General features: G+C 43.1%; 1 protein-coding gene across 7 annotated transcripts in view; it reads right to left on the bottom strand.

Moving 5' to 3' along the window:
• Window positions 1–3093: 3093 nt before the first annotated feature.
• The window catches only part of MAP7D3 (MAP7 domain containing 3), a 65684-nt gene continuing 45341 nt past the window's right edge, over window positions 3094–23436 (bottom strand). For all 7 annotated transcript variants that reach the window (XM_066581822.1, XM_066581823.1, XM_066581825.1 and 4 more), the window contains 10 exons: window positions 21534–21664; window positions 20036–20295; window positions 17994–18129; window positions 15695–15875; window positions 13188–13292; window positions 12060–12113; window positions 10361–10418; window positions 9964–10162; window positions 7808–8094; window positions 3094–5888 (listed from right to left, as the gene is read on the bottom strand). In XM_066581822.1, coding sequence (XP_066437919.1) covers window positions 5881–5888; window positions 7808–8094; window positions 9964–10162; window positions 10361–10418; window positions 12060–12113; window positions 13188–13292; window positions 15695–15875; window positions 17994–18129; window positions 20036–20295; window positions 21534–21664 — 1419 coding nt within the window. In that variant the 3' untranslated portion in view covers window positions 3094–5880. The remainder of the gene's footprint in view (window positions 5889–7807; window positions 8095–9963; window positions 10163–10360; window positions 10419–12059; window positions 12114–13187; window positions 13293–15694; window positions 15876–17993; window positions 18130–20035; window positions 20296–21533; window positions 21665–23436) is intronic.

Here is a 23436-nt window from a genome sequence, read left to right as displayed (position 1 = left end):
GGCACGCCCGGAAATTTTCCGGGACGAGCTCCACTGCTCATAGCGACATAGCCCGGAAGATTTCCGGGCTATGTATCACTATGGGAGCTGCAGAGCACAATGCCACAAGCTGTGACAGTGTGCTCTGCCTGCACAGACCCACAGAGAACAAAGCAAGGGCTTTGAAAAACCAGCAGAAGATATTGCTGATGTGCCGCAACCTCCTGCCTTGTTTACAGGTTGCCATAGAGACCATCGGCTTGTCAGAAGCAAGCCGATGGTCTCTGTGGCAGGGAGAGCTGGTGCTTGGCTGTCAGAGGACAGCTAGGTACCAGCTCTTACAGCAGAGATCAGAGAAAACCTCCGATCTCTGCTGTGTTAACCCTTTACATGCTGCAGTCTATGTGACTGCAGCATATAAAGGGCTGTCACTGCAGCATGTAAAGGGCTGTCACCATCGGACCCCCGGAATGTGATCAGGGGGTCCTGATGGGTCCCTGTGGAAGTCCCCTAAAGGGACAAAAAATTAAAATTAAAAAAAAAAAAAAAAAAAGTTAAAAAATTATAAAAATAATAAAAACACTTGTCTCCCTTTACTTTGTAAAAAAAATCAAAAATACAATCACACATGTGGTATCCATGCGTCGTAATGACCCAGAGAAGGAAGTTAATACATTATTTAACCCCTTAATGACATGGCCCCTTTTTTTCTTTTTTCCCCCATTTCTTCCCCCCCCCCGTTTAAAAAAAATCACAACTTGTCCCGCAAAAAACAAGCCCTTATATGGCCATGTCAATGGAAAAATGAAAAAAGTTATGGCTCTTGAGACGCAACTACAAAATTAGTTGAAATTCAATGATTAGACCATTTTAAAAAACCTGCCCTGGTGGGCACGACAGGGTGGCAGGAAACCCGCCACTCAAGGGGTTAAAGGGGTAGTCTCCATTTATGGCCTTTCCACAGGCTAGGTACAGGTTGCTCACCTCATAGTGCTAGTGACCATATGATAGAGACGTGTGAGCTTAGTCCTTGGACTCATCCTGGGGCAGGTCAGTATGTGACTTGTGTATCTGTGCATGGACAAGGCACCACCTTCAAATAATAGATTACCCAAAGATCGACTTATCTATCCACAAGATCCCGAGAACAGGGGTCCTGTGTCTCCGTCCCCTCCTTACTGCATCACCCGCAGCCGGAAGGAACTTTAATGGAGCTGCAGTCGAGAATGCGCACTACTGCTCCACACATTTCAATGAAGCGGCCAGAAATAGGTGAGCGCTTGTACTCTACCAACGAAAAGGAATGGAGCTATTCTGAGTACTCTGTTGGGAACAGTTAATTTGTACACACGAATCTTTATAATTGTACACATAAATGTAAGTTTTTATGTACAATTACTTTCAATAAAAATAGAAAATGAACAGAGCGGCACAGCGGATGCCTGGTCACGGCTCCTCCTCACTATGCAGTTAGGAGGGGGGGGGGGGTACTGTAAGACTCCTTTTCTCAGGATTGGTGGGGGTCTCAGCATTGAGAGCCCTGCTGATCAAACCTTTGATAGATGCTAAAAGTCAAATCTTGTTACATGGGAAGGGAACAAAGAGAAACATTCAAATACTTGGGACCATTAGCTAAATTTTCAAGAAACATTGGACTATGACGACTCCATACATCTAATTCCTGAAACTTGATGTAAAATTACTTTAACAAGTTAGAGCCTAACTACACTCCTTGTCAAAAAATAAATAAATCAAGCACCAAGAAGGAGGAGGAGTTTTACTGAAAACTCGGCATGCAGTTACATCTCAGGCAGATATGCAAATGATTCGAGTTGTGGCGTGATTAGATGAACAGTTTTGCCACCTGAGGCCCTAAAAGTGGTTCCACTCTTGGCCTATAAGGCTGGGTTCACACGGGGCAGAATTTCTGCATGGAAATTCTGCCTGCAATTTTAATCCCGGGATTTTAAGCAGCAAAGTGGACGGGATTTGCAAAAATCTCATCCACACGCTGTGGCCGATCCGTTGCAGCCAAGCTGTGCTGAAATGGACATTTCAAGCGGAATTCAAAGCTGCGGCATGTCAACTGTATCGCCATTTCTGCTGCCGGCTCTCTCATCTCTATTGGCAGCGGAATACAGGACGTGAAGCCGCTTCAAAACCTGCGCTGAACGGCACTGGTTTTGAAGCTGCATTTCAGCTGCAGACATCTCGCTGAATTTGCATATGGTCCCGCTGCAGTCATTCTGTGAGATTTTTGGCCTGTGTGAACCTAGACTAAAAAGGACCTCAGAGTCTACTTGTGTGTACTGGACCTCTTTTTCCACTTGAGTTGAGCTTGTTAACCACTATGCGCCTCTACGATGCAAAGAACAGATTTTGCCCAGTTAAAGTTTTCTGCAATAAACTATCCCTTTGCTCTGATATCTCTTACTTATATCCACATTACAATCACACGGAGAAAGGTTCATCTGATTCACACAACTTCTAGGTGCTTGATTTTCATTTGACAATGAATGTCATACCGATGCATTCTGTAAAATACGTTGTGGAGTAGAATGGTTGTTGCTGTGAATAACTCAGGTTTAGAAATAGGTTTCAATTTGTTTCTTCATAATAACTAATGATGAGCGAGCATTGCCTTTAGCGAGTACCTGCCCGCTCGATACAAAAGGTTCGAGTGCCGGCGGCGGGCAGGGAGCTGGGGGGGGGGGGGGGGGGGGGAGCGGGGAGAAACGGAGGGGAGATCCCTCTCTCCCCCCCGCTGACTGGCGCTACTCACCGCTCCCCCGCCCGGGCACCCGAACCTTTTGTCTCGAGCGGTCAGGTACTCGCTAAGGGTAATGCTCGCTCGAGCAATTGCCCTTCGCGAGTATACTCACTCATCTCTAATAATAACCCTTTACTTTACATTTTTAAGGATTTATCTTCCTTTTCCTAAAAGCCGATGAAAAAAAATAACGAACAAAAAAAAGAAGTCCATCTTCGGAATCCCCCTTTAATAACCATTTCCCCTCTATGTATGTGGTCTCACACATTGCACTTACTCCTGGCTCCCACCTACTCAGTGATGTGACTGCATAAACTATACTTCTGCAGTACAAGAAACGAGGCTTTATCATTTGTAAAGTTTATTTAACAGTGCACATATATTTACATATGTAGCTGTAACTGGGAAATTAACAAGTAACACGTACACAAAAAATAAGCATTTTACTGGTTAGATTGTCTCTGCTAGAATTAAACAGTGTTTATACAAAAATACATATATATATATATATATATATAGTTTACCTAAGGCACTGCTCCGTCTGAACAACAACTTCTACCAAGCGGAGGCCGATGACGAGTTTAAGACTAAACGGGATCTTAGCAGATGAAACCATTCCCCTTGTGGCTAAACATTAATCCCATACCAACTTAACATAAACTATGACGAGTCTGTGCAATGAGAAAAATCCCATATTTTCATTAAATAAAGTGTCTCCTGGCTCCTAGAAAAGTTCACCTACTACAAACACAATGCGGGCGATGACAAACAACTGATATGGTTACAGCACATCTGATCAATCTTCCAGCTGATGGGACTTTCATTTGCTGGAAATGACCCCATCAGCAGACGCAGGCCAGTCTGTACCCGCCGTGCTATAGCAGAATACAGACTACCATTATCAGGGTCACAGGGCAATGGCTGTAAATTTAGATTTCCTTCCAACTTTTCCAACGGAGTATCATCCCACGTAGAAGAAGCCATATATACCGTATGTGTTAGGCAATTACTTTTTAAAGTGTTAAACTGAATGTAAAAAAGTGTCTTCCTGCATTGCGAGGAATGCGGAGGTAAACCTGAAGCCGACTGCACGTTCCTATATCCTGTATTAACAACAGGTAATGGTTTGGAGTAAATTTAACCCTGAGACCTGCTACATTCATATGGAAACCCTGTGCGCAATTCTTCGGCTGGTAAATCCTTAACCCTGCCTCGCTAGGTTTGTGATTCATGTACTACAAGTGCACTGATAAACACGGGCATATTGACTATTTGGCTCTGCAGCACCTTCGTCTAATCAAGTAACTTTAGTTATTTGAGAACTGATAATTCTTAACCATTGCACAACCGAAAGGGAAACAGATAATATCCCAACTAGTAAATTAAATACATCCATGTTCTGCTACCCAACAACTCTTCCCAACTAGCACCTGGCAGCGTCACCTTGTATTAAGCACAGTGTGTGGCTTTTAAGGAACTTATAAATGGTTGAGCCACAATCCTTGAAGATGCCACTGACTTAACGGAGACGTCAATCAGTGGAGCCGTCGTACTTAATTCCAATAGAGATATGTGGAGCCTGTTGAAGTCAATCAATCAGGTGGTCTGAAATGTATAGGCTTATTGCATGTAAAGTTCCATCGATAGGATGGGATTTACAGCGCTCACAACTAAATCACTGTAAAATACTAACAGAAACCTCAAAAATAAATCAAGTAGTTGTCTAATACTGCTGTTTATGTACACAATAAAATAATAATACTTACACATGTAACATCAATACGTATTAGAAAAAAACAAGAAAAAGGAAATGTTTAAAAAATGGGGAGACTGGTGGGAGTCCCATCACTTTTACACAATGGCAAACACGTTGTAAACCAAACCGTTATCCTAGGAGCCAGTCCCTGTATTTGGATGGAGTGATATCACCAGAGCCTCTATGATACCAGTAATCTGCATTCAGAAGGCTTTAGTGGAATTGTATGGGATTAGAAAAAAAAAAGGGTCTGCTTTTTTTCTCCCAAAAACAACGCCACTCTACTTTATGGGCTGTGTCTAATATTACAGAACATGCTCATCCATGTGAAAGGGGGAGCCTAGCTGCAATACCAGAAACACCCTATGGATAAAAGTGGAGCTGTTTTAGAAGGAAAAAAAAAAAAAGCACATTTTTTTCTAATCGTGTACAACTCCTTTAACGATCAACATGACTTAGTTGACAGAGCGGAAGAGACTAACGAACATTATTAACCAACGACATTAGTAATGGCATAAAGTTACCAAGTATTGACTGAACCAATGAACAGAAAGCCTAATATGAATGTGAAATTGTAACAGATTTCAGCTCTTAAAGGGTTAACTCTAAAAGGGGTTTTCCAGAAACCCAAAAAAATCATCACAGGCTTACAAACGTGTAAAGTAAAGAAAAAAAAATGTCCTCCCAGCTCCAGCCGCTCCTCATCCCCGTCACTGAGAACCTGGCTGATGGTCACATGCTGTTAATTATGAATGTGATCAGTCAGCCGATCACAGCGGCTATGGAAGAATCATCGCTAAAGCCTGTATTTGGCCGAGTGGTCACATACACAATAAATGGCACCTGACCGCCAGCAGAGTCCCGAGCGATGGGGAGCTGCTGGTGCAGACAAGTATGGACTTTTCCTTGATTTCACACATTTCTAAACCTGTGACAATTATTTTAACTGCTGGAAAACCCCTTTAAACTGCTCAAGTTAAGGACATTACTGCAAACATTCAATTGTGCTTTCCATTGTAATTGCTAGGACAGAAAACCTCCTGACATTAACAGGCGTGTTGAGAGTCCGACAGATATGAGACCACAATAACTTACTGCATAAGTAGTAAAAGAAAAGTTCTGTCAATGTTAGAAATGACAAAATAAGGACTGAAGATTTCTGAAACCCCGTGCGACTGCCCAACGATACAAGTGATACCACCAACATGGTCTCCCTGAAGAAGTGCCGACGTAGAACCTTTGTTGCATCTCTTGCTGGATGATTTTTGCATTTCTAAGTAATATGTTGAAATAGCAGCTTTTAACGACAAGGCTTCAGCGCTTTATTAAATACTGGAGAGCGAAGTGCAATAACAGGACGAGAGCCGCACAGACGTCACATCTCTGGGAACAGAAGTAAATATTATTTTAATGAGTTTATTGCCCAAATATAGAGGCTACACAATGAAAAATTACACAGAACACTAAAATGAACCCCGGACGTGTACACGGTTTTGATAAGGCGGCTTCCAAATTATAATTGATATGAGTTTTGAATAAGAGACTTCTACCTGGAGATAAAAGATCTCTGTATGCTGAAATCTGTGCCTTTGTTATACTGTATTAGTGTAAAGGCCCATTTAGACAGAACGATTATCGCTCAAAAGCCGTCTTTTGATCGATAATCGTTGTGTGTAACTGCACTGACATTGTGTAGTTTTCGTTAAGCCGTCGCTCATCGTCGTCTTTCAGTGTGCTGAAAGACGACGATGAGCCTTATCAGGGATTCACAGCGGGATACAGCTGATACTATTGTTTCAGCTGTATCCTGCTCCCTGATGACAGGCGGGGTATGAAGAACAGAGTGGTCCAGCTCTGTTCTCCATACCCGACACGGAGCGCTCTGCTGTATAACAGCCGGGCGCTCCGTGCAGAAAACAGCTAGATGCAGAAAACAGCTAGATGCAGAAGACAAGCGGGGACACCCCACTTGTCTTCTGCATCCTCTGCACGGACCACTCGGCTGTTATACAGCCGAGTGATCTGTGCAGAAAACAGCTGAATGCAGAAGGCAAGCAAGCGGGGATACCCCGCTTGCCTTCTGCATCCTTCGCTCCGAGCGCTCAGCTGTATAACAGCCGGGCGCTTGGAGCAAGTAAAAGCTGGATGTAGAAGACAAGCGGGACACCCTGCTTGTCTTCTGCACCCTCCGCTGGCAGCGCTTAGTGATCGCTCATCTTAAGCGATCATCTTGCGCTGTAAATAACACAATGATTATCACTCAAAAGTCGCTTGAGCGACATAATTTGAGCGATAATTGTTGTGTCTAAATAGGCCTTAAGTAGAAAGCATCAACCTGGAAACCAGTCTGTTTAGCTCTGAGGATTAAATACAATACATAATATTGTAGAATACTCAGCTGTGAGAAGTATCAAGTCAAGAGGAGTTTCCAGACTGGATTGAAAAAAAAAATGTTCCAATTCACTGATAGCAACAGGAGACATTGTAAATAATAGGAATTAAGAGGACAAAATAATGGCCCTTTACACAGGACGACAGCCTGCTAAAAGGATAGCCACAGGATAGGTGATAAATATCTGATCACAGGAGGCCCTACTACTCCTTATTCCCAGACCAAAGTAATGAATAGTTTAAACATAGTGATGGTCCAGCATGAAGTTGCTCATTGAAAGTATGTTTCGGTCAGCCCTGTGGACATTGAATGGAGGAAGATGGCACATGGTTGACGCCTCATTACAGTGGTCAGAGAGTTACCCCCTCAGGATCCTTGTTCTAATGATCAGTGGGGCCTCCAGTGATCAGATATTTATCAACTATTTACTCTGAACTGTTGGAAAACCCCTTTAAGTGGGCAAATGTGAGATACAATTATGGTTTTTAATTTCAGCAGCACAAGTCAGCTTCTTTCAGTCACTTAGTTTCTCATAAGGAACCCATTCATTACTACAACCATCTACCTGAATGTACATTAGAGATGAGTGAGTATACTCGCTAAGGCACATTACTCGAGCGAGTAGTGCCTTAGCCGAGTATCTCCCCGCTCGTCTCTAAAGATTCGGGGGGGCGGGGAGCAGCGAGGGAGAGCGGGGAGGAATGGAGGGAAGATCTCTCTCTCCCTCTCTTCCCCCCGGCGAAACTCATTTGTCCCCCGCGCCGGCCCCCGAATCTTTAGATACGAGCGGGGAGATACTCGGCTAAGGCACTACTCGCTCGAGTAATGTGTCTTAGTGAGTATACTCACTCATCTCTAATGTACATGTATGATTATTTACAGTACAAGTGTTAATTAGCTAGCAACTTACCTGCAGCAGTCTCAATGGTTGCCGACAAAGAGTTCATTTGTCCTTCTTCAAAAGCTAACTTTGGGGGAATTGTAGAAGCTTCGAAGAGTTCCTGATTACAGCTGTCAATAGCAATGGTATCAACAGACAAATTGCTAGTCTTGGAATGGATTCCCAAGTCAATTATTTCCTCAAACGTCCATGCTGCAGATTTTCCATTCAGCTTTGGCATACTATCACCCGTGTGATCATCTTCATTGAGATGCGCCTTATCTTGGCTCAGTATAGCTGTGTCATCTCCTACATGACTGTAATTAGATGAAATGTGTATATCAAACATGAAAACATCTATACCAATTGTTTACAGTTATTTTCTTTCAAAACACCCCTTTAAATAGTATATTTAACTAAGGCTTCCAAATGCAGACGTCTGGGTTCGATTCCGACCGCGAGATCCTTGCAGCGGGATGCGACCCTGTTCCTCTGCAGTGACCCCTTGGCTTACCTGTCCGGCGTCTTCTCTCTGCTCATGTGCCGGCTGGCGCACAGCCACACATGCGCAGTGCAGAGCCGATGACATTCTGCGATTTCCACCTCACAAGCGGGATGCTGTTAATAGACGACGAGTAGAGAGCCACGAGCAGCTCCAACTGTTTTGTTGTCCGCCATCCAGAGACTGGTGGCGCCATCGTTACCCCAGTGTCTGTCAGATGCATTTCCAGGTGCTTGTCTGAAGGACATTTCCTCTCACGGCGCCCATTACGTGTACTGCCCTTATCATCCATCCGTCGCTTCCATTTGCCGCGGTATCATGAATAACTAAACTGGACTACTACTGAGTGTAACTGGGTTGTCTTCAGCGACTAATCCAGGTTTAGTTTGCGCATTGACTGCTGTGTTTGATTCTGGAGACCTAGGAGCGAGTACAGCTCAGCCATATGTTCAGGACTTCCTGCAGCCACGTGTTCCTCAAGGCATTTTCCAGCAGGTTAATGCTTCACTGCACACATAAGGGTGTCACAAGAATGTGACAATGTTGTGGGGACACTTCTGTGGCCTGCCCAGTCAGATTTATCACCAACAGAACATATAGGGGACCATCTGCAACATCAACTTCGACAGCCTACAAGTTTGCATGATCTTGAGGCTTAGTTCCAGCAAATGTAGACCGATACACCGCAGGATACCATATGGAATCTGTATGTCTCCATGCTGGCTGTATCACATCTCGCATCCAAGCTAGAGGTGGTACAAGAGGAAACTAGAGCCTCCATGCCCGCCCGCATCACATCTTGTATACAAGTTAGAGACAGTACAACAGGGTACTAGAGCCTCCATGCCCGCCTGTATCACATTTTGCATCCAAGCTACAGGCAGTACAACAGGGTACTAGAGCCTCCATGCCCGCCCCCCCCCCCCCCCCCCCCGTATCACATCTTGTATCGAAGCTAGAGGCAGTGCAACAGGGTACTAGAGCCTCCAGCCCATCCGTATCACATCTTGTATCCAAGCTAGAGGCAGTGCAACAGGGTACAACTAGAGCCCCAATTCCAAGTGTTCAGTTATCTGAAATAAAATTATCCTTTTGCTGATATTGTAATCACTTATATCAATGTTACAATCACACAGAGAAAGTTTCATTCGATTCAAACACTTCTAAGGATTTGAATTTTCTTTTTTTACAAGGAGTGTATTTGGCAGGAGGAATACCATAGCATGCAGAGCTACTACTTCATGGCAAAACGATGGACGATCATGATGGAACTTGGCGAATCCCATTATAAGTCAATGAGGCCCATCAGGCACCGCATGTGTCCATTACATAAAGGATCCAACATTCCATCATGGTTTCTGTTTTTAATCCTGAGGCAAATGTGAACATAACCTATTAAAAGATGTATACTCCGGGTCGGCCATCTATTATAATCAAGATCTGCCGTTTATTGTGCTTTGGTTTCTGCAGGTGTGAAAAAACAAAACCATTGCACTTTCCTTGCCTCAAACTGCAAAATTACCAACCAAGGCTCTGTGCCCACTGCATCTGAGCCCTATGTTTGGGACCTGCACCTGGCAAACATTTATGGTAATGACCTTATAACAATGAACACTGGCAGATGGGATTTATTGTATCATCAGTATGTACATCAATCAATACAAAATGCTATATAGCCACTGACCTGGACTCTAGTGTGGGTGCAGTTTCTGATAAGTGCCCATTAAGTTTTTCCTCAATGTCAGGCCTGTCCCCATTAATAAATAATTCATCACTTTCCGCCACTGAAGCTTTATGGGCCAAGGATTCTTGAGAAGCTGTTAGTTCTTCCACTTCACTGGGTGTATCTGCATCCTCGCACATGTCATCTTCATTGTTAATTCCTGAAAGACAGCACCACAAAGTACAATGCAATTAAACAAGTAGCACATTGATGATGTATATATACATATATATCCCTGCATTACTTTTATGTATTCATCTATATGCTATGATAATCCTATGAGCACTGAAGTTACCCTACTGTAGTCCCAAAAGCACCTAAACTCTGTTCTAATGTGTTGAACATAAACCTGACCAACCTTGCAGATTTTTCTCTATATCGCCAGGATCTTCATCCTCTTCCGATCGGTCTTCGCTCTTCCAAACAAAGAGAAGCAACAATATATTTATTTAGAAAATTGATGAAATTATATTTTTCATTCTTTACTAAAAATTCTGGTCTATTTTTTTGTTATGTATGATGCATTCATAAATCTTCTTTCTTAACTTCAGACAACCACTTTTGTAAGAAGGTTAGCCTGATGATATGCAAATGTCCTGGCACTAAGTGTTCAATTCCCAGACCAGACTTTATGCAATACTTTTTTTTTGTTAAAAGCATGATTGAACTACAAGTAATATACCTGAAAGAGTTTGAAGGAAGGGGGGTTGAATTGTGTAACATGTTAATGTTTGTGAAACACACAAAAAAAAAGCGATAAAGTATTTTCCATAAAAGTTATTTAATAAAAAAAAATAAAATGTTCAATTCCCCTGCTGTAGAGATGAGCAAGTATACTCGGTAAAGGCAATTTCTCGAGTGAGCATTGCCTTTATCAAGTACCTGCCCTCTCGAGATGAAACGTTCGGGTGCCGGCGGCGGGCAGGGAGCTGCGGGGTAGAGCAGAGCGGAATGGAGGGGAGATCTCTCCCTCCCTCTCTCCCCCCCCGCTCCCTCCTGCTGACAGCCGCTACTCACTGCTCCCCCGCGCCGGCACCCGAACGTTTCATCTCGAGCGGGCAGGTACTCGATAAAGGCAAGGATTGCTTGAGCAATTGCCTTTACCGAGTATACTCGCTCATCTCTACCCTGCTGTGTAATAAAAGATTAAATGGTTCCCATTGTAATCAATGGCCCGTCTATGAAATGCACAGGTAAAGCAAGTCATTTTGAGCAACAAATGATTTATGTACTCATAGTTAGAGATGAGCGAACCAACTCGTTTCGAGTAATTACTCGATCGAGCACCGCGATTTTCGAGTACTTCCATACTCGGGTGAAAAGATTCGGGGGCGCCGGGGGAGGCGTGGCGGAGCGGGGGGTAGCAGCGGGGAACAGGGGGGAGCCCTCTCTCTCTCCCTCTCGCCCCCACTCCCCGCTGCAACCCCCCACTCACCCACGGTGCCCCCCGAATCTTTTCGCCCGAGTACGGAAGTACTCGAAAATCGCGGCGCTCGGGCGAAAAAGGGGCATGGCCGAGTAGGTTCGCTCATCTCTAATCATAGTCTATTAATATCTTTAAAAATACCAGACTGTTATTATGAAGTATAAAAGCGATATCTGTTGTATAGCAGATGGACAATATAGAGACGGATCCTTTATAAGCCATTGAAAAGAACAGATACAAAGAATGTCTCTTGCTCTGGAGTCCTAGATGTGACCACTGTGCAATATTGCCCATTGATTTTAACAGATGCGATATAATACTACGTATGTCCCCAGTGATAACAGGTGATTTTGGAGAGAACTCTCTGACCATCAATGGAGCTAAAATAAAAAAAGAAGGGTCTCTGAGGTGGACAACTTTCACAGAGAATTTCCTCCTCAACTGAAAAAAAGCTCTGTAAATACTGTATAACAACCGAAATGGCCATCATTACAACCCCCATGAGGAATGTCACCAACTCAGTATGTTTATGCAGCAATATAGTAGATTTATCGCTGCATTATTGTTGTATAGAATAAGACAAGCGGACAAAAAGCCCAGTGACATAATACTTGGAGACACATGCACCTACCTTAGCATCATTCTGCTCATTCTTCCTAGTTCTCTTCATTATTTCTTCAATTCTCTATAAGGAGAATAAACATTTAACATTTTTACAGTGACATGATATTGCTATTCACAATCGTTTTTTCCTGATCTGCTTAGTATTCTGATGGTCTTTTATGGTTGTATCTCGGATTACTAGAGATGAGCGAGTATACTCGCTAAGGGCAATTGCTCGAGCGAGCATTGCCCTTAGCGAGTACCTGCCCGCTCGGGAGCAAAGATTCGGCTGCCGGCGGCGGGCGGGGAGCTGCGGGGGAGAGCTGGGAGGAACGGAGGGGAGATCTCTCTCTCCCTCTCTCCCCCCTGCTGACTGCCGCAACTCACCTGTCATCTGCGCCAGCAGCCGAACCTTCTCTGCCGAGCAGGGAGATACTCGCTAAGGACAATGCTTGAACGAGCAATTGTCCTTAGCGAGTATGCTCGCTCATCTCTACGGATTACCATTATAGCTATAGCCATGTGTATGAACATTTGTAGCAAAATGTGATTGTTCTCAGTAAGAGAAACTAGGTAATCTTGTAGATATGATACCTTTTAATGGCTAGCAGAAATACATGATGTTATAGCGAGCTTTCGGATCTTCTATGAACCCTTAGTCCGACTTAATAGAAAATCCAGGTCCATAGAAGATCGGAAAGCTCGCTATAACATCATGTATTTCTGTATTTGCCATTAAAAAGGTATCATATCTACAAGATTGCCTGATTTCGCTTACTGAGAACAATCACATTTTGCTCTACTGGCTAACATAGTACCAAACTTTTTTTTTTCGTTTTACCATTTCTAGTCACAAATCTATCATAGAGTCTAAAAGAATAGCAAAAAATTCTGTTAAACCAGATTGCAAATGTTTAAGACAAAAATTACACTATAGTCACATAATCTAACTGGTTGATCTTTGGCTACAGCATTGTTACAGGGCTTGCTAAGGATTAGAAAAACATGGCTGCTTTTTTCCAGGAACAGCACCACACTTGTTCACAGGGTTTTTCCAATCCTGTGCAGTACCTATACGTAACATAAGGCATTTGCAGTTGTTCCCTAAAAAGCAGCACTATTGGCTGATCATATAAATGCCCTCGTAAGTATATACCTTTTTCCTTTGCAGTCTTTCCTTCATATTTTGCTGCATGATTTTTTCCCGTTCCTGTCTTTGCTTCTCAGCTTCTTCGAGAGCTTTGGCTTCTGCTTCTTCTCTCTTCAATTAAATTACAAAAAATTATATTGCCAAAGTTACAACATGAGATCTGATATTGTTCTGACATTTCACGAGGGAAACCCATTACATTATGATCAGTAGGGGTTTGCCCTGCGGAACCCTCCGTCCCAATCACACGAATGAAGAGTTCTGGCTTACTTTCTGAGCAGCAGCGCTCCAGGTGACCAGCTGTGTAGGGACACTGCAATAGCTGAATCACTGAAAGAGCAGTAGTGCTGCTACTCACTTATTCCGATGATTGTTGGGGTACGGGCAGGTGGACCGCCATCGCTGACTAAAATTATTACATATCATAGCAATATGCCATCATGTATTATAGTTAGAAGACCCCTTTCAGTATATCAGCTGTTGTACACAAATAAAGCTTAAATTATTGTATAATGAAAAGGGTTTGTGTTTTACATTGCACATTTTCAGGATTGCTGCTTGCAACAGTGAAGGGAAACATTTTATATTACATGACAGTGATACAATGACCATTTGCTACAACTGCATCCAGTTTACATAATCGTCCGTGAGCGCCACAACCTGGAATTCATGGTCATACACTAATACATTGAAACAAACTAATGCATGAAAGGGGTTGTATAGCTATTAAATATTATATTTCATTGTTAGATCACAAAAAAAACACAATTTTTAAATTGGAATCATTTGAAATCAAATACAGATGCTCCCCTACTTGCAAACAGGTTCCATTCCAGGAGCCTGTTTGCAAGTACATTTGTTCGTATGTCCGAACAAATGGTTGTATGGAGGAGATCCCAATCCATACAACTTCGGGTGAAGGCTGTTGTTACAGCCGACACCCGGCGGCAGCAGTTCCGACAAGTCGTGCCATTCATCAGAACTGTTAACACTTTAAATACCGCTGTCCGAATAGAAAGCGGTATTTAAAGTGTTAATAGTTCTGTCGAGTGGCGCGGCTTGACGGAACTGCTGCAGCCGGGTGTCCGCTGTAAGATACAGCCTGCACCCAATGTTCAGGGGTCCTGTACAATGTCCCACGATAAGATTGCGGGACGTTGTGTGGTTGCTATGCAGCTGGGAGCCTTCTGAAAGGCCCCAGCACAGCCTATGCAGAGCGCCTATCAAGCGATAGTCCGGCATGCCTTCAATCCTAGTATGCAATAATTAACAGGATTTCAATAGGTTCATCAGCCCTGGTCCACCAAACATCCAGCCATAATAGGGAGAACGTCAATGGGGATTCCAAATAGGTAAATCGGATACCATGCAGTAAAATGGACAGTAGTCAGACTAAAAAGAAACAGCACTCCAGGGAACAAACCAATTAGATTAAATAAAAGTGAAGGACTTACTTCACAGGGTGTCACAAACGAGAGCAACCCTAAACCCACAAAAGCAGTCAAATCCCATATATGATTTCAGCTTCTTGGAGGGAATCCAGCGAGGCAGCAGATTAAAAGTATAATCTTATTTATTAAATAAAAAAGAGAACTTGTTTCCCTACCAAGTCGCCCAGCAGACGTTCCACCTCGTTTCCAGCCCTACTGGAGGTGTATTGCGCAGTGCCGAGGGGAGGATGTTCAAGCTGTCCTCCAGCACAGGTTTGTGAGAGCAGGGTGGATGGGGAGTGAAGATGACCACGGCTACACCAGTGACTATGGTCGGTGCGGTTGGCGGGCCAAAAGGAAAGGGGCTAAAGGATCACCCGACCAAGAGAGAAAAACCTAATAAAAAGAAAAGGTTGAACGGATGGGAACGAAGAGTAGAGACCCTCTTCTCTTTGGCATCCCCAGAGCACCAGAAGGATCACCACTTCAGCAACTATCACTTAGTAGTGAAAGATCACTGGAATTAGGGGGAGCTGGCAGGAATCTCAGGTGACCCCATGGCTGGCGGGAAGCAGAGCGGTTCGTGCAACTCTGTTTCATTTTGCCTTCTTGGAGGAGAGAGTAACAGTGTGTCAGATGTAGCACTGTTCGCTCTCCTCACTTCGAGACAATCAGGGAAGTTTGATCAATCCTGATTCCCAGTTAGCGAAGAAAGGAAAAATAATAAACTAAAATAAAAAGGACAGAAGACCTACAGAGCAGGAGGTCTGCCTCCTACATACACTAAGCTAAAACTGATTAGTCAAGTGCCTGCACGAGGGGTGTAGCTAGAAGGAAGAACTCTTTCTTTACTTAGTGTCCGCCTCCTAGTGGCAGCAGCTTTACCCAAGGTCTGCTGTGTCCCCCAATGACATGGATGGGAAACAAGGATTAAGCTTCATTCACATAAAACCCCTTGAAATACATTACATTTAGCAAAAACCTGATTAACCTCTTAAGGTCGCAGTCATTTCGTCTTAATCTTCCAAAGAGGTTAATGTAATAACAGAATGTTTCCTACAAGAACACACACATTTTACATACCTGTAGTTGAAGTTCTGCCAGTCTCTCCTGTTCTTCTTGCTCTTTGCGGATCTTTTCCTCTTGAGCTCTTATTTCTTCCCCTTCTCTTTCCAGCTTTCTCTTCTCCTCCAATAGCTTTGACTCTTCTTCCAGTCTTATTCTGTCCTCCTCTGCCTTACGAGCCATTTCTTCCTGTTGTACCCTATCAAATGCACAAGAGAAAGAACATTTCCACCTATTGAGTAACATGTATTGAAAATGTAGACAAAAACCTTAACTACATAGAATATCAAATCTGTAAGCATTTTATTTCTCCATACTTTACTTCCGTGAAACCTACTGCTGCTTTAAAGGGGTTTATGGATACTCAGAAAAAAGTGGCTGATGGGCTGGGAAGGACACAAAATAAAAGTGAGGCACACGCACCAGTCAGATGTCCCCTAGATCCATTCTAGCTGCTCTAAAACCAGGAAGTTGCTACAGCCATTGAATGAGCACATAACCGCTTAACCAATCCCAGGCTTCAGCAATTACATGACTATTAATGGCAGAAAAACCTATGAAGCCTGTGATTGGCTGTGTGCCGACTTCAGAGGGTGACCCTACTGGTTTGCGGGAGCTAGTGACTAAAAAACGAAAAAAAGAAAAACTCACCCAGCTCTTTTGTCACGTCCCCTAACAGCACAATAGCCCCATAAATTAGTTTATAGTGCTGTGGGGACGCGATAGGCTCCCTTTCACCCCTTGAAGACCAGACTGTTTCGGTCCTAAAGGACAAGACACGTTTTACCATTTTTACCCATGTGGTGGTTTTATGGCCCTATTATTTTTTCTGGCTTGCCAAAATTATTTTTGCTGTGTTTCTTTTCGGTCACGTACCGGACTATTTTTTGATACTTTTTTTTTTTACTGGACATTTTTTCTGTTTTTTTTTATTCTATTAAACGTAATGTGTGCAAAAAGTACAAAAAATACAAAATATTTTTAAAATTATATTTACATTAAAATAAAGTACAGGAATTGGTTCCCCCTTTTGTTTTGGACGTTTTGATATACAATTTCTATAATCTGAGATTACAGTGCGGATATGGCGACAGTTTAGGTCAGCGTTAGCAATGTGTCATCTTTTTAAAATACATTTAGAATTTTATTCTGTAATATCTTTTTTTCTCTTATTTTTGTAGCTTTTTTTTTTAATGTTAACATATATTAACCGCATGACATAAGTCCTCTGGGGAACAGCCACACTATATATTTTTTTCTATTTCATACATTTCCACTGTAACTGGAGCATCCATAGGAGCCCCAGTTAAAAGGGGAAACCATCCCCTTAGTGTGCCAGTAGTCACTGTCAGAGCTAGACAGGGGTCTGCCAAGGTCCTGCAGCTCTGACATGTCAGTAGTGACCTGTGATCACGTCATCGCCGATTCCCACGCAGGAAACAGCACTGCTGCTTTCTGTATTCTCTACATAGCGTTCACTGGCGTTCTACTTAGCGTTCAATAAAGAAGGCAGAAGCGGTTACAGGAATTCACAGCAGGATACAGCTGATACTATTGTTTCAGCTGCATGCTGCTCCCTGAACACAGGTTGGGTATGAAGAACAGAGCTGTCCAGCCGTGTTCTCCATACCCCACTCGGAATGCATGGCTGTATAACAGCCAGGCACTCCGAGCGGGCAACAGCTGGATGCAGAAGACCAGCGGCCCCGCTAGTCTTCTGCATCCCCCACTCAGACCGCTCGGCTGTATAACAGCCAGGTGCTTCGAGTGGGGAACAGCTGGATGCAGAAGACAAGCGGCCCCGCTTGTCTTCTGCATCCCCTGCTCAGAGCGCAAGGTGATCACTTAATGTTTGAGCAATCACCTTGTGCTGTAAATTGACACGATTATCTCTCAAAAAACATCTTTTGAGTGATAATCGTTGTGTCTAAATGGGCTTAAGAAAGTAAATGGTTATAAGTCAGCTATAATCATGTAACAGAGAAGCCATCAGATAATATAAACATGTAAACACTTTGTCCAATGTCTCTAGCCGCGATAACATCAGTGCAGGCACTGTACTATAGTTTATGTTTGCATTATTTGCAGTTGCTTATGACTTCCTATATGTGCGCCTGTACCGAATGCAGTGAGCTATATAGCTCAGTGCTTGCGCAGATGGAATTACAGCTAGAGACAGTGGAGGAAGTTGTCCTATCTGTGATGTCATATGTATCATGTGTTTCCACTGTTTAACCTTCAGTTTTGAAAAGTAAATTGAACTCTACACCATTTTATAAACTTTTACTGGAGAGACAAAAATAGTTAAATTGATTACTTTTCTTCTTGCTGTCTTTGAATTCGCTCTTGTTCCTCACGTTCCCTTTGCTCCCGTGCAATGCGGCGCTTTTCAGCTAGCATTTTAGCAGCCTCCTCAGCAGTATTGCTCCCTGATAAAGTCTTGTTACTGGATTCTAGAAAAAAAAATACATTTTCTCCTATTTGTAATGCTTCTACAAAAGTCAACTCATTCTTAGTGAAAAGTACTAGTAATTATTAGGAAATTATAGTACCAGCGTTTCTGGTGGTGCAATGCGCTACACAGCTCTGCTACATGGTACATCCATTATGATCCCCACAAATCACACACACAGCTCTACTACATGCATCCTGATTCACAGACCTCACACACAGCTGTGGTACATTGATGCTGATTTCCAGACATCACCAGCTAAGCAGACTCTGGGATACAGTGATCAGTCCCTGATCATGTGATCCCTGACTCCACCTACACAGGTGATCACATAATGGGGATTTCATCACAGGTCCTGGCGGCTTATCCAGTACTTTCTACCAAGCTGCACAATGGCTCCTCCCACAGCAGTGACGTCACCGCAGGTCCTTCAGCCCACCGAATCTCTGTGGTGGCGGTAGTTCAGCGTCTTCTGTCAGGACCACTGAGTTGTATCTGAGATAATAAGGGCTTAGTTATATTCTCATTTCGTTATTTTTGTCCTCCCCTTCAAAGAGCCCTAACTTTGCCGTTCTTCTATAGGTCAGGCTCTGTGTTTTATATATGTTGTATGACCTGTGATGACGTCACCAAGGGCAGAGCATGAGAAGCACCCAAATACATACATACACAATATATATATATATAAATAAATAAATAAATAAATAAAACGGACAAGTGGTCGTTAGTAGTTTGAGGAATATATCATTATTTGGTTATGACATCAACCAACTAATGCTCCCACTTTTTGTGCTCTAAGAGAAAGCTGGTCGAGATGCAGCAGATTTGCAGCACAATTATAAGGCGATGTTGCCAAGTTTGATTGGTTGCCAAGGTTTTTGCACAACAAATTTGTCTAGCAACGAAGAGAGAGAAGTGCCAGTATCGATGCTTAAGGCCCCCCATACACATCAGACTTTAGTTGTTCAAGCCTGTTAATAATGGCAGGGTCAAACAACTCTAATGTGTACAGAAGCTCATCTTTCCCCCTTGACAGATGATGTAGGAGGAAAAGAAGAATCGGCGATGTTAAATTTCAATGCCTGATCCTATTCTTGACACCTAAAGTTGAACATTCATGTGTATTGGGCAGCCGATGGAAACAGCTGTTGGATGAACAGCTATTTGGGAATGTGCACGGGCAACTTTAGTCAGGAAACACTGATCCATCAAGGAGTTTCCCCGAAAAGAACACCCTGTCTTATATTAATTTTTGCCCCAAAAGAGGCCCAGGGTCTTATTTTCAGGGATGTCTTTACTAAAACCTAAGCAGGCGGCGTCCGGGTCCCTCCCGCTGTTCTCCGCAGTTCCGTCGGTCTTCCATGCAGTTCTCATCGCCAACAGATCACTTGCTGGTAATAGGGTTTGTAAACCTCACCTCCAGCAAGCGATTGCTCATATTGGTTCTCGGGCGCTGCGGTTCAGCCAATCACTCCGACGCTCTATGAACCAAACGCAGCCCAATGCGATGGCAGTGATTGGTTTATCGAGCGTCAGGGTGATTGACTGAGCCATGGCGCTCGAGAACCAATCAGAGCAATCGCGTGCTGGAGGTGAGGTTTACAAACCAGCGCCGAGAACTGCACATAAGCCTGCTGGAACTGCGAAGAACAGCGGGAGAGACCCGGATGGTGTCTGCTAGGCAAGTACTGCTTTTGCTTTTTTTCCCCCCATGTAGTGTAGTTAGGGTTTATTTTTGGTGTAGAGCTTATATTTCAACCCCCTCCCCCCTCCCTCTGAAAATCGAGGTTGGGGATTATTTTCTGGGAAACACGGTATGTGGAAATCCTCCATCAAACCCTTTTATTACGTTAAGAGAAAGAAAATATGGTAGATACAAGGTCCAATACTAAAACACAAACATTTACCATCTTTGGTCTTTGAAGTTGTTGCCTCTTTTTCAGAGATCTGTGGTGTTTTTGCTGGCTCTGAGCTAAGCAAATCTGTAGATTTCTCCTTTGGTTTAGTTTCTGTTTCAGCAGTCTTTTTGGTAGTACTTAAGACAGATGGCGTAAGCGAGGGACGCTGGATTGGAGGTGGTTTTTGAATTGGTGAAGGAGGTCTTTGCTTTGATAAGCTTGGAGATGGTGGACGGTTCCTTGGTGTCAATGAGCTATTATTGTTCTTTCTGAAATATCATTATAGAGAAATAAAATAGAAAGTTACATTAACTCCTAGGCAATTTGTTTTTGACAATTTTCTTTTCAGAGGTCTCATTTGGTAACAGTGAAAATTGTTAATAGCAGCTAAATTTCCTAAATCTCATTTGCTTATCGGACAATGTAATTCCCACTTGGACAGTAAAATTCTATGGTCAATAAAATCATGGTTATACTGTATTTTTCAGACTAAGAGATGCACTTTTAAGCAAGAAAATATCTTGCCAAGAAGTGTGCGTGTCTTTTGGTCTGATGTCACAAGGGTCTGGAAGTGCCAGACCCCTCTGACCGCTTCTATAATGATCAAGCACAGAGCTTTTGCTGATCATTAGGACCACCAACCCACTACAAAAGAACTTTATCTCACTCCGTAGCTCCAGACCAGCCACTCACAATTATCAGAGACCATGATCTCTGACACCCCTTCCTCCCCCTGGCTTCTGACCTGTGTACAGACAGTGCAGTAACACAGATGCCGGTGGGCAGAGGTCAAGGGTCAGAGTTACTGATAATCAGCGGTAGCCTGACCAAAGTTACAGAGTGAGGTAGAGTATTTTGTAGTGCTGCGTGGCTGGAGGTACGGGAGGCACTAAATAATAATAAAGTGCCACTGTAATCACTGGGGGTTACTAATACTACTGGTGGCCACTATTACTACCAGGACCAATGGGGACCACTGAGAGGGGCCACAATTACTATTGTAGCCCCTGAGAGTAGATACGATTACTATAAGCGCGCACTTCTTTAGTGCACCTGTAAAGTTTTAATTAGTATGAAATATTTTTATTCTATTTTCTGTTGTCTAAATCTTGGTGCGTTTTATAGTGTGAAAAAAATACAGTAATCTTGCCGGAAATATTACTGGTGATGCAAGGTTAGGTTACGCCACGCTTTTTTTCATCCTGCTACCACAGACTTACGGTACTAAAGACTGATCTGTTGAGATCATGGTGTCCAACAGGACAATAAAATAAGACAGTCTTCATTTTTCATATTTAAAAAAACAGAACCTCACACATTTGTCAAACTGACATTTTTAACCATGACTGAATCCCCATTGAAAAACTATGAATCTGTTAGCTGATTTATTTGAAGAACAACCCAAGCTGACATTTCAACAAGATAGCCTAAAGTGGTGTGAACCTGGCCTAATTGAGCATTAAAATAACAAAGGGAAAAAAAAGAGGTTCTTATAAGAGGAACTTACTTTTCAATTGTTGGTGATGGAGCACGCTTTGTTACACCAGCAGGGGAAGGAGATCTTCGTCGTGAAGTCACAGTAGGTGACGGAGGCCGTTTTCCTACAGAAGGTGGTGAAGGTTTTTCGAGGCCCGACTTCTAGTAAACATAATAATGCATTACATATATCGCATAAAATATACAGAAGTAGTAATCACCAGCTAAATGGCTGGCGCGCTACAGAAGTAGCGAAGGTGCACAACGCTCTCCATGTTATTTGTGTAGCCTGGCCATTGCCATTCACTCTGAGGGGCCATCGTGCTATTGTTAGTGAATGCTAGATTTGTAAAAGTGCAAATTCTAAAACGGTTTTGAATACAGCTCACAAAGCCCTTTTTTCCCTATTTACTACAACTGGCATACAGGAAGCAATTTTTCTGCCCAATATTACAACAGAGCCAATAATTGGGCTGTGACGGTGGCATTCCAAGCACTGACCTATAAATGATATTAGTCATAACATTTATAGGTAACATGAGATCGTAATATTGCCAACTTTATTCACTACTTAGATTTAGCACTTCAGTACTGGTGGATTTAGCCCCCCCCCTTCTAATACCAAACCCTTTTTGGTGAAATATATTCATTGTTGCACTGCCAGATTCAGAGAACTGTATTTCTTAGTAAATATAGCTGTATAAGCGCTCATTTTTGGTATGTGTTATATTTTTCAATGGTACCATTTTGGGCTACATATAACCTTTTTACCTTAATTTTTTTGTGGGTAAGGGAGGAGGGGGTGAAGTGCAGAAAACAAACAGCAGTGGCACAATTGTTTTTTGAATCTCAAAATCGTGCCTTTCAATTTGGGATATAAATAAGATTTTTGTACTTACCGTAAAATCTCTTTCTCGTCTCGTTCATTGGAGGGGGGGGGGGGGGGGGCACAGCTGAAGACTAAGGGTATAGTTACTGCCAGTAGGAATCGGACACTAAGCCAAAAAAGTGTTAGCTCCTCCAACCAGGTATACTCCTCCTGCAGGCACCAAGCTAACTAGTTTGTATGCAAACAGTAAGAGCAGCCATTGGGGAACCCCAAAAAAAACAAACAAACAGTAAAGTGAACAGTAAAAATGTTACAATTGCAACAGCGCTTTAGAACTATATCGAACTCCAGGAAGAATAATCCAACTAGGAGGTCCCTATCAGGAATTCTTAATATCTTTCGGGTGGGTGCTGTGTCCACCAATTAATGAGACAAAGAGATTTTACAGCAAGTACAAAAATCTTAATTTTCTCCTCTGTTGCATTGGGGGACACAGTTGAAGACCATGGGAGGTTATATTGCAGTCTGCAAAACTTTTCAAGGCGCATCAGCAGATGCTAAAGTGAACTTTAAGAAAGTGTAGAACTTTAAGAAAGCGTGTAGAGACCCCCATGTGGCGGCCCTACACACTTGAGCAGAAAAGAAGTTGCGTACCACCCAAGAGGCATTAACGACCCAAGTAGAGTGCGCAGTTATCCAAAAGAGAGGCTCCCTGTCCTTGGCACAGTAGGCCTCCACCGCTGATGACCTGATCCAATGTGATAGGAGAGTTTTGGAAGCCGCAAGGCAACATCTCAGACCATCTGGAATAACTGAGTTCGAGCGCTGCAAAGATGATGTCTGGGAGACAAATATACACAAGGCTCACACTAAGGCCAATTTGCGGAGAGCGGCGAAGGAGCAGAATGCAGGTAAGACAATGTCCTCATTGATGCTGAAGGCCAACATCACCTTAGGTAGGAAGGAGGGAACGGGATGGGATGCAGGACCACCTTGTACTGATGGAAGATAGTGAATAGGAGGTTTGGTTGACAAAGCTGCGAGGTCAGAAACCCTGCAGATGGAAGTGATCAGTAGCAAAAACACTACCTTCTAGGACAACAGA

This window comes from Eleutherodactylus coqui, chromosome 10 (assembly GCF_035609145.1).
Source record: "Eleutherodactylus coqui strain aEleCoq1 chromosome 10, aEleCoq1.hap1, whole genome shotgun sequence".
Lineage (NCBI taxonomy): Eukaryota > Metazoa > Chordata > Amphibia > Anura > Eleutherodactylidae > Eleutherodactylus > Eleutherodactylus coqui.
This window is presented reverse-complemented; position numbering and strand designations above follow the sequence as displayed.